This window comes from Necator americanus, chromosome I, assembly GCF_031761385.1.
Source record: "Necator americanus strain Aroian chromosome I, whole genome shotgun sequence".
In the NCBI taxonomy this organism is placed as follows: domain Eukaryota; kingdom Metazoa; phylum Nematoda; class Chromadorea; order Rhabditida; family Ancylostomatidae; genus Necator; species Necator americanus.
This window is the reverse complement of record NC_087371.1, coordinates 34,972,309-34,983,884: the sequence shown is the minus strand read 5'-3', so window position 1 is coordinate 34,983,884 and position 11,576 is coordinate 34,972,309. Positions and strand designations below refer to the sequence as shown.

Here is an 11,576-nt window from a genome sequence, read left to right as displayed (position 1 = left end):
TATTACAGAATGGCCGGTTATGCATTGAAACGATTGATGACAGAGTACAGAGGTTAGTGGTTATGTTTGGAACATGTAGCACTCTTTTGAATTCGACATTTTTTTTAAATTGGTGATTATCGTTCTTATGTGAAAAGGATATAACATCTTTATTCACTAATATCCTCTTCGGTCGCACTAATCACATTGCTATCACATTAAACCAATTCGGGACGATGGACGATGATATGCATAGAAGTTCTCTGTTAAATGCTTGCGAGGATATGGTTGGTGTGGAATGATGAAGTTATAATAATTATCATTTATCTTTCAAAAACATATGCTCAGACAACTAAGGCGGTTATTTGGAACAATAAAGAAATTGAACCTTCAATATTTCATATATTGAAGGTATTTTTCAAACAAGCAAGATTTCCTGAGAGTTCTTATATTGATAGCAAGGATTACTTTAATCTTCCTGAGTCATGCGTAACGATATATGGGCTTATGTGTTAAATAAGAAAATGCGAGGCGAAATTTAACACAGAAAAGATTTTGAGGAAAAATTCTTGAGGATTTTGCGATGCGCCATCCATAATACGGAAAAACAGAACATTTCGTATAATTTTGCTTGTTAGCTAACACCCTGTGTGGGTGTTGCCTGGTGTTCTCTTTCTCTGAGTTTGAGCTTAGATTTGATCAATGCTCCTCTGAGACTGTTAGCGCAACTAGATGCCCCCTTATAGTCTTCGCTCTCCTCCTCCATTACCAATAGTATTTTCAGAATTAACGAATCGACCTCCTGAAGGAATACTCGCGGCTCCATTAGATGAGGACAATTTCTTTGAATGGGAATGCCTGATCACCGGTCCAGAAGACACTTGCTTTGCTAATGGCGTATTCCCTGCCCGAATTTCTTTCCCGCAGGACTATCCTCTTAGTCCCCCGAAAATGAGGTAAGACCATCAATTGGGATCTTATTTCTACCTATGAATGCAAACCTATCGTGCTACTCACATCCTAATCTTGAGGGAGTTTTCATCTGATTTATTTGCTCAACTTCAATTTTTTCTTTGGGAAATTTGTTTGCTTTAAGAACTAGTTTTATTTGAACGTGGTGTAAATCAAGCTGAGAGCATCGAACCTCAAGAGTGTTTTTTCTTTGTGGGAGCTTTTCTACTCTTCTACTCATATGTGATCTTGTACTTTTCCAGGTTCACCTGCGATCTATTCCACCCTAATATTTATCAAGACGGACGCGTATGTATTTCCATCTTGCATGCTCCTGGAGATGACCCTACTGGATATGAGAGTTCTTCAGAAAGGTACCGATTCGTTCATTGTATCAACTGTGTCTGTAGGTAACTCGATTCTGTTCTAATACAAATGAATTTTGCAGGTGGAGTCCAGTGCAATCAATCGAAAAGATTCTTCTAAGCGTTGTAAGCATGCTTGCCGGTGTGTTTTATTCATGTTTAAATAGATTCAATACCGTATATAATCATTTTTCTCTATAACACGTCTTAATTTTGTTTCATTCATAATTTGCAGAGCCAAATGACGAGTCGCCCGCAAATGTAAACGCTGCGAAAATGTGGCGTGAAGATCGAGAACAGTTCGAGAAGATTGCTGATAATCTTGTTCGGAAAACGCTTTGCCTTCCTCAGTCAGAGTAATCACTAAATAATTTACTGATAAGATTCGCTGTGATAACGGAATAACATTCGTTTGGATTACTGAAGTGGTTCGGGAATAAATATAATGAACATGTCTCAAGTCTCGCAATTTGATGTGAATCTAAACATTTCCTGTTGTCGTTCTCCTCTCTGGCTTGCTTGTACTACCAGGTACACTTCATGGTCGATTAATAATGGCCTGAACGTGTGTTGCACAAGCGGCTGAGCTCAAAATCACATGGTGGAGCTAGCGATTGGGATTGAGGAGGACTCTGAATAGCAACACTCATCGCAGCAGTTCGAATGAAGCTAGCGATCGTCCCACTTCGATCCCGGCCGCGAATTACAAAAGTCAGTGGTCACAACTTACGTATTTTCAATGGAGAAATGATTGTGCGCGGTATGAAATTGCAATACAACTGCCATTCTTCGCCCTCTGTGATGAATTTCCCCCTCTAATCCAGTGATAGGCCTCCGATACACGAGAAAAACTAAGGCAGATGTGTTGCGTCATACCGACTAAGCATGTTCTTTGGCGAAGTTCGAAGTTGTGTTTCTTTGCGATTCCGACCGATATATAGCACAAGCGGTGCAGATGCTCCGCTCAACAACACCTTCGGGTTGAATACAACCATAACCTGACTTCCAACAATGTGTTCGCAGTAAATAGCAAATGATGAAAACCAAGTCGTTTTGAACACAAGCCTTCATGCCCTATCACATTATAATTATGTTTTCGTTTTAATCCACTTACTAACAATTAGTAACTTGCACTTTCCAAAACAAATTTATTTATTAAATCTAAATCTGGCAGCATAACAGAAATGAAGATAGATTTCCAAGAATTTGTTGGATAGGCTCATGAAACCCGAAGAAAATGTTACCAAACAAAGCACTGGGAATATCACCACCGAGATAAATATCACTTCTGAAAGGAACACATTGAAGATTCATTAAGTACTGGTAGTGAGAAGCTAAAAATGAACCTACCAATGCACCTAACGCCCTTAATTTACTTTTGTATTGTTCCAATTCCTTTTGAGCTGCACAAAGCTGATTGGCCAGATCCGTTTCTGCTGCATGAGCTCTCTCCAGATCCATTACTAGCTTCGCCTTCTCAGATACTAGAATACAAGATAAAGCATAATAAATATACGAATATAGATGACTTCTGAAACTAAAACTTCTGAAAAAGAACATACCTTCGGAATCACGAAAAAGCTCAACCAATTTCCTGTACTTCATTCGATATTTCTCAACGTCGGCTTGTGCCGACTGTGCTTTCTAGAAGCGGAATAGCTAGAAAACTGTAAAGATGTCAACAATCAGATCCTAACTTCATTTGCTTTTATCATTTCTTCGACAGCTTCAGTAAGCTTGCTTCGATACAGAGCAATGACGACGGGATCTCCTTTCTGAAAACGACTTGTGCTTAGTCCACTCTGTTACCTCATACAAGCAAACCTCATTAAGATTTACCGAATCTTCATTCACAGTTCGGCCAGCACGTTTACGCGACTCCTCTTCAATCGAATCAAGTATCTTGTCCACAAGTGAAGGGTCGTGTTGTTCCTGGAGTTAAGAGAAAAACGTCTCGGTAATCTAGTAGAATTTACCAGCACTAGTAATAATGTACCTTAAACCAAACAAAGATAACTCACTGTTTGCGAGTTTTCTTCTGCGGGAGGAGTTTTTTGCTCGTTCGAAGGCGAGCGGTTTATCTGTACGCTCTCACGCATTGCTCGCTTGAGGTCCTACAATGTCATATTCTATTTGAAAACAGCGAAAGTTGTTTCTGCATAGGTCAATGGAAGAATAGTCAACAACTAGAAGCATCCGTGACATTTTTAAGAATAGGCGATGTCCACAAACCGGGGCAAGAAGGTAAGCTCTCAAACAGATATTTGACTAATTCTAAGACTTAAAAGTGGCTGATGTTTTCAATTTGAAAACAGTTTCTTATGAAGTGCACGAATCCTCAACCACCTCACGATATTTCTGTTCCGCAGCATAATTCTCATCGACTCCTTGCACAAGCAAACCTGTTGCAGTGTCCACAACCTGAAAGAATCCTCATAATTCTGATACACATAAGAACTGTATCACCTACTTTTGCTTTGCTCGGCTTCTTCGTCTTTGGCCGTTTCTCCACAGCATGAACAATTAAGGTTCCACCGTTCTTCACTTTTTGCACAGCTCTAAACTATTATATAATAATAATATAATATTACCAACAGCAGTGTTCGGATAAATTTCGTAGTTGGTAACTCTACACCAGTGAATGTGTGCCGATGTATAAAACCAAGTCAAAACTTGAATGACTTGAATGTCGGAGCAATTACGTAAGCGGCTGCGCTCGAAAGGGCACAGTGGACCTTTAACTCATTTTTGGCACTATTTTTGGAGCTAGTGAAAGTTCCACCTCGAGCGCAATTGTCTACGCAATTGCAACAGGTTTCAGGTTGTTAGACACGACTGGGGTTTGCAAGTATCACGGTTAGAACACGCAGCTCTACCCTAAAATTATCAACATCAACAGCACTCAGAGTCAACAATTCGCATGATGCCTGCCGTTCGACAAAATTACTTGCGCGAACTCGCAAAATGAGTATATGTATCGTCACCGGAATAGAATTCTCTGTTGACCTGCTGGAAAACTTGCTTGAATATAGTGTTAGCAGAAATTTTCCTAATTTTGTGATGCTCTTGAAGTCATTCCGTATAATCGTATTTTTACAGGCGTCGCTTAGACGAAGAGAGTGCTGCGTGTTTTCACCGCGATAATCGTGAGTACTCGCACAGCAGCTACAAACGGGTGGAGGAAATTTACTCCAACGCGGCTTCTAAGAATAGCGAAAAATAATTACTAAAACTTACCCATGCGGTCCACCTTTCTTCGACTTATTCACAGTAGTAAATTCCTCGTCGGAATCATCATCAATGTTAAGGCAAGCAAACTTTGAGCGAGACTCGAGCATTCTTAGAAACAAAATATACGGCTGTTAGTGAAAATGGAAGCAAGATTAACAGTACATCCCGGTAATATATCCAACAAAATAGTCAAATCAACGAAACAACTAGGATGCTCCATTGCACGCTCATGAATTGACAACAAAAGACAGGAAGGAATTTGGCATACAAAAGGTTCGAATATGTGGTTCAAGGCTAAATGAACCAACCACTTTCAAAAAAGGACAAAGTTTCACGTAGAAATTATAGTGCGAGCTAGAAAAGAAAAAGGAAAGGAAGAAAAAAAAGAAATTATAACTACATGTAGATTCAGTAGTTACGATACTCAAGACATTCAAACACACTCGAAGAAGTAAGGAGCTAATGCTGATTTCAAACGAAAAACTCCAATATCATTAGCACATGAGAAGACACACTCTATGAAGTTTATTTCCACCAGCAACAACAGAAATCGCGCTCGATACTGGCCGTGACGGAAGAAACGTTAAAAAGCGCCGAATGTGCGACCACACTCTTAGCAGAGAACTCTACGTTTTTCGAAGTCAAGATCTCAAACACCAGAAAACAGGCGCGGACTAGATATCTACGAAGTTCCTTCTTAAAACCCACAGGAAAATTCATCCTTACTGTACTTTAGTGACCACGGGAATTCCGTTAGTGAAATATTTTAAGAGTCTCTCTTCTATCCTCAATTCTGGGCTATTTCTTTTTTCCCAGCAAGAGATCCATGTACAGACCACTTATCATTTCTATGTATTCGAAAAGAACTTATCGCTTGAAAGCAGGACATTTACAACGAAAACCTGTCGTCAGTAAATTCTCGGGGACTTATAGCCTCTATAATCACCTTCTCAGCTCTTATTCACTTTATTTAAAATTGTAAATGTTGACTTCATAAGATTGTGGACACACTATTTAATATTAACAATTAGATTTCGTTAACGAACACCAAAGAACGCTACTGTAACGACTCCCTAAATTGTTTGCAGCCAGTGTACGGTTAGTGTACGGTTGGCGGCAAATGTCTTTGTCCAAGATCGCCATGCCGCTTTAATTGAAGGATAGAAGTGTTAGGAAAAGTGGTGAGCAAAAAGACGGAGCGAGCGTTGCGACAGCATCGCCGCAAGCCTGTGTGAACGCTTTTGGTACCTACTGTGTGGGAGATGGACGTGTTTTCCGCAATTGCGACGTGAAAATCGAACTTCTGAGTGTTTTCTCAATAAAGGTAATACTATGAAGCCGAGAATACTATAATTTGTAAGAGGTTGTTGCGATGACACGTTACTGAGAAAGGTAGGAAGAAAGAAAGAAGGAAGGCAGTAAAGAAAGAGAAGGAAAGAACGAAAGGGAGAGAAAGCATACAAAAAATATACCGAAATAAAATCAACTAAAAACGTATAGCTCAGATAGTTTGTGGTTGCTTTTCTGTCATCTTCCCTCTCTACGTTCTCCATTCTACAATTTATTCTCATAACTTTCTAAACACTCGAATGTACACCTTCTCACCTCAACTCTCTTGCTTTGTATGAAAACAATCGTTATTGATCGAATTGAACATTTGAATTGAACAATGCAATTCCGAACAGATGCCTGTTCAAAGCTATTATAGCTACTTAGAAAATACTGTAGAGTAAAGAAGTGATTTCCGGTGTGATTCATCGTCACCGTCAATCCGATCATAAAAACATCTTTCGCTAGACATCCTTAATTTTTTCACTGCATTGTATCCCCATGCATTTTAGGGGAGAAACCGGTCACGCGCAACGACAAACTACTTTGCTCGATTTGATCGCCAACACAGTGGAGGTTTAGCCAAGTCTAACTGTGCAAAAAGTAGTTGAGAAGGGAGGGAGGAGAGAGTACACTCAACACAGCTAATTGAACTATAATTAAAACTCTAAATGAACTGAACTTTTGTGCGCAGAAGCGCGAAAAAGCATAAATAAAAGTCCATAAAGCACAAAAACGAAAAGAACCGGAACGTGTTTAAGAGATGGCTTTTCCGCAGTCCACATTCAACAGTTAATGCCGGTCATAGTATAGTTAGTGGCGATTTCTTGGGATTTAAGAGCAGCTCGATTTTGCCCAAATTGATCAAGAACGGAACAAACTTTCGCTTCAATACGACTCCTACTATGCGTTCATAGTTCTCCTTATAGTATTTAAATGATATTTCAATAACGAAAAGAAGAACTTCATCGAAAAAAAAACAACTATTCAGACATAAATGCGATAGTCGGACCCGGTGCTCTGAGCGCCTTCATTTCTGCACGGTTGACGAGGGGATCCTCATCGCTTGAGCTGTACCCCATGAGCTAGACCCCTTTCACCCGCGGAGGGTCCGGTTCCTCCTATCGCACCTAACACTCAGATCCCATTAGATGAATAGTGTGAAAACGAGTGTTCAGGTAACAAAAGTCCACTTAAAGCTGACTAATGGTGCAAGATGGTGTAAGTTCAAAAGGCGAAAAGGTGGAACTCAGCGAGACCCACGCCGGTCAGACGTTTACTCTGGGTTCGTCAGCGCCATACCAGGGCGCAGCATGGGATCGTTAACTTTTTACTGCAATGTACTAAAGCGCACTGTTCTAAACAACGAACTTCGTGCAGTTCAACTCTGGGTTTAGAATCTTTTACTTCGGGTGGAGTGAAGGCAACAGCTAAAAGCTCAGGACGTATAGTTGGGTCAAAACGACATGAAGCACGTACGCAATTGCGAACGCGACATCTCTCGAGGCGCTTCGATGGAGCGTAGCGGCTGTGAACGTGGTGAAATCCTTGCCGGCACCATCCATCATTGGAGTCTGTCACGGTCCCAAGTCGGTCCCAACTGCTGCCTCCACAGCACCGCTTCGAGCGCGTACGCAAATGCACACCAACTACACTCGTGTTTCATGTCGTATTGACCCGACTATATGAACACTTACACCAGTTCAGCTGAACTGATCGACCCATCCCAGGCATAGTTCGCGGATCAAGAACGAAGAAAAAATGTATAGAAATAGTCAATACTCCCGCAACAATAATACTGAAGACCTGCTACTGAATTTCTCTGGAAGTTACCCCTCTGACCTTGCAAGTGAATACTAGCGCATGGGAAGAAGTCTCCTCTCCTTTACTTTATTCTCCCAAGTTCCTAGACGTGCAGAAAACCCCGACCTCACTTCTCTTCAGGAGCAATCACAAATGCTCCTGAAGATAGATATCCAGGATCCAAAATGAAAGATAAACGGCCACACACAGCATGAACCGAGAAATTGCAGGAGATCTGCGTACTGCCGGCGCATGAAGCTGGAAATGTATTTAAAGGCCGCACACAATGACGCGTCTTGAAACGATACGCAGGCAATTTACGATTTTCACTGAGTATTCCTTGCCATGAGCGAAATTCATACAATTTTTGTCACTTTCTTGGTTTATTTTATTTTAAAGAACTTCAAGGAAGATATAGGTACTTTACTGTTACATTATCGACACTGAGCCCTATCGTTCTCATGATACTTTTGTTGTACAGGTTTCTGCGGTGGGATATTTTGGCTTCGTTCCTGGTTGGGTCTTCAGGACTTCTCTACATTTTCTTTGTGTTATTTTTCTCGATTAACGTTCTTGATTATACTATCGTCCATTCCGATGTAAAGCTGTTACTACATCTAGCACTTTCGCTGATTCTTTAGGTAAAATGGTGAAGGGCAAGCAGGACCGAAAGACTCGCAACGCCATCAATGAGATCGTCACCCGGGAGTACACGATCCACATGCATAAGAGGATCAAGGGAGTGTAAGTGTCGTAGTTCCTTATGCTACATTTATTTCCTTTTTGATCACAATTCCCAACGTTCATTTTCTTTTAGTGGATCTAAGAAACGTGCTCCTCGAGCGATTGATGAGATTCGTAAGTTCGCCAAGCAGCAGATGAACACTGAGGATGTTCGTGTTGACACAAGGTTGAACAAATTCGTATGGTCAAAGGGAATCAAGTATGTTAACGTTTTCTTTCTTTTAAATTCTCTTCCATTCGTTTCTTTATCGTTCCTTCTTCATTTCTTGAAATGCTTTGAGTTTCTAGATTTTTTCTTGTGAGCGAGAGGAGCGCTTTTTTGTTCGAAAATCGTTAGGAACAAACTCCCAATCTACTGGAGCTTTTGGGCTTGTCTCGTATACTTTTAATCCTAGGTATTCGGACCTAAACTTTTTTTTTAAATTTGATCAGGTCATCAGAATTTCATATTTGTGATGGAGTATGAAAAATAGAGTGAAAGTATACTTTCATATTAGATATCTCTCAAATCTCAAGCTTTGTGTTTTTGAATTTCTTATGAATACAGTCATTAAACTAGAAACTGGGAATAGGAAAGATTATTGGACTTGATGCGCAACTGGCGGATAAGCAGACTTTCCCCTCATGGTTTTAATTAAATATCGGTGAGAGGAAAGTATGAGCTTATTCCAATTTTCATTTTTCCCACCTTCTCTAGACATCAAAATGTGTTTTTATTTTATCCAGGAACAGGAACAATCCAGGTGTTAGTATATAACACATTGATATCAGTATGACGCATTGGTAGGAGTTTCAGCTATGCGTATAGTTTTAAACCGTCCTAGATCGACCAAGCCTTTCATCCCTCTGATCCCTCTATAGGTAAATTGATGTCAGACATATCTGGGGAGATTTGTCTCATTTATACATAGGGTAGACCGAAAAGTCATTGTACAGGCAGCGCACGCGTTAATGAATCTAAAACAATTCAAGAATAAAGTCGAAAACGTTGGTAATCACGCACAGATTGATTAACGCAAAGTACTTCATCCTTCTATTCAAACACACTTCGAAGTCCTCTCTAATTTTGGGTTGCGCTGACCAATTATATTCTGTTTATCGTAGCTAACCCTTCCAAAATCAGCTCGTTCCTAAAAGAGGTAATGTAGACTAGAGCAATGTCCAGTAAAAACATTATATGAATTTAAAGGAAAAGGTCGTTATTTTTTAGGCCTTTTTTCTCTTGTGCATTCTTTGTTTGGTCATTATTATCATTTTTATCTTTCTTAATATTGGGATTTTCATCTTCAGTCGTCTTCACTCTTTCTTTATGGTAACACTAACTGCCTTTCTACACCTTTAAAAACTACCTAGCTTCAATATTTGTGCAGAACCGCAACCGAACTTTTACCAGTGTTGGTATACTTCATTCTTTTCACTATCCTGTAGAGGACACACAGTGAGATACTCCGGCTTTGTGAGGTCACTCATTTTACGCTTAATTGGTCAGAATCGGTTCTTAAGATAATGGACTTTCTCGAATTTATATGACTTTGTCCATATGTTTTTTTCTTAACACTTTTTCTGACGATCGTACGACCGATGGGCTTGTCAATTCCACGTAAACAATTAAGACAGTAAATAATTAGCGTGCATTTTCTATCTATGAACTGTTATACAAGAAAAGAAAAAAAAAACAAGAAAAGTAAGCCAATAGAAAAATGCGAGACGGAGACCATAGAGCTTCGGGTGGTCATGCATGATTAATTAAAAAATGCACTTCAGTCATATGTCCACTTAAATTGAAAAGCGCGTGACAGTTGATTTGTGCTGAAGTTATAATGGAAAAGGTTATTGCCTGGAGTCGTACTGCTGATCTTATTAGCGTACTTCTCACAACTTATCTGCTTCTGAGAATTCGATGCAACTAATAGGACTCAAATTACCCGATAAGCTATCCTGAGCAGTAGCCATTAGTTGAGTGCCCTTAGGCGTTGAATGACCCGCTCTTCGGCTGCATGTGCGGTGCATGCCATTGCTTGTGAGTGTTCTTATGTTTTTTCATGCTAAACATTTTGCAGACCCTGTTGCAAAATCCTTATAACCATTTTGTCTCTATTTCTTTTGTTCTTTTTGATTGTATTTAAACATGTGTAACCTTTTTAAAGAATCTTTTTCTGGCATCTTTTCACTTTCATTTTCTGGCATCCCTTCACTTGCGCAGCATATGACTCTAATTTCCCTAACTCTCTCCGTTATCGACGATGTTTTTATAGCAGGTGAAAGTCCCGAACAGGAGAAATAAATAAAATCGCATCGTTTTTCGAATAACCTGAAATACCTTTCACTTGCGATGTTTGGAATAGGAGGTGACCCTTTTCAGTTTTGAGGGTCTGGTTTTTGAAACTAGCAATTCAATTCCATTGTCTAGGCAGTCTCTATTTAATGCACTATTGTTTTAAGGTTTTGGCTCCAACGAATGTGTTCTGCTTTCTCACCGTATTAATTTAGAAACGTACCGTTCCGTATTCGCGTCCGTTTGTCGAGACGCCGCAACGAGGATGAAGACTCTGTACACAAACTGTACACCTTGTGCACATTCGTTCCCTGCACCAACTTCAAGGGACTCACCAACGTTAACGTTGACAGTGAAGAGTAAAATTGTTTTTGTTATAAATAAATTGTTGTTTTTGTTGTTTGTATTTTCACATTTTATATCGGTTTAGCCCTGATACAGTTCCAGTTGTATAGAGGTACAGAAGTTCTAAATTAGTGTCGGTCTCGCCATGAAGGTGAAACATGTGAGTGAACTAATTACTTCCATGAGCTTATTTGTTATGCGTGTTATTCTTTGCGCGTCGTGAGTCTTTTCAAACTGGTTCCATGAAAATCGTTCGAGGTGTGACGTGTTGCTGCGGTAAGCGTTAGTATACAAGTCATCGTTGCCGCATCACCATCGAATAAATGTTCTCTTTATGCTTCATGTAACCCCCTCTTCTGTATTGCTTTCTCTTTAAATTGAGCACTAATGTTCTGCTCTGGCTGGAGCGAATTTATTGCACATTTTTTACGTCCGCAATGCACGGACTGGATTAGTTTATATTGTTGCCTCATTCTTTGAAGGACCTTGCTCACTTTCGTCATAGGTATCCACTGTTAGGGCAAACAGTTTCAAGGCCAATTAAGCTTTCAAAC

The 11,576-nt window shown here is 39.9% G+C and overlaps 3 protein-coding genes across 4 annotated transcripts; 2 read left to right on the top strand and 1 right to left on the bottom strand.

Moving 5' to 3' along the window:
- Window positions 1–9: 9 nt before the first annotated feature.
- On the top strand, window positions 10–1,655 carry RB195_007842 (uncharacterized protein; the record flags this gene model as incomplete). The annotated part of the gene is made up of 5 exons (XM_064181687.1): window positions 10–52; window positions 764–935; window positions 1,194–1,304; window positions 1,379–1,437; window positions 1,531–1,655. 5 exons carry the CDS (start codon window positions 10–12, stop codon window positions 1,653–1,655), a joined length of 510 nt encoding a protein of 169 aa, XP_064038458.1.
- Window positions 1,656–2,577: 922 nt separating this feature from the next.
- Window positions 2,578–4,633, bottom strand: RB195_007841 (uncharacterized protein; the record flags this gene model as incomplete). Its single annotated transcript, XM_064181686.1, has 9 exons — window positions 2,578–2,583; window positions 2,646–2,779; window positions 2,858–2,939; window positions 2,993–3,070; window positions 3,135–3,227; window positions 3,317–3,409; window positions 3,642–3,716; window positions 3,766–3,853; window positions 4,533–4,633. 9 exons carry the CDS (start codon window positions 4,631–4,633, stop codon window positions 2,578–2,580), a joined length of 750 nt encoding a protein of 249 aa, XP_064038457.1.
- A 2,428-nt stretch (window positions 4,634–7,061) lies between these two features.
- RB195_007840 (uncharacterized protein) lies at window positions 7,062–11,132 on the top strand (the record flags this gene model as incomplete). 2 transcript variants are annotated; one of them, XM_064181684.1, is made up of 6 exons in its annotated part: window positions 8,004–8,076; window positions 8,140–8,148; window positions 8,300–8,402; window positions 8,476–8,601; window positions 10,893–11,036; window positions 11,108–11,132. In XM_064181684.1, 6 exons carry the CDS (start codon window positions 8,004–8,006, stop codon window positions 11,130–11,132), a joined length of 480 nt encoding a protein of 159 aa, XP_064038456.1. The 2 variants fall into 2 exon arrangements, with proteins under 2 accessions (XP_013308520.2, XP_064038456.1); XM_013453066.2 differs by lacking the exons at window positions 8,004–8,076; window positions 8,140–8,148; window positions 11,108–11,132 and adding an exon at window positions 7,062–7,140 and having other exon boundaries at window positions 10,893–11,040.
- Between the last annotated feature and the right edge of the window lie 444 nt (window positions 11,133–11,576).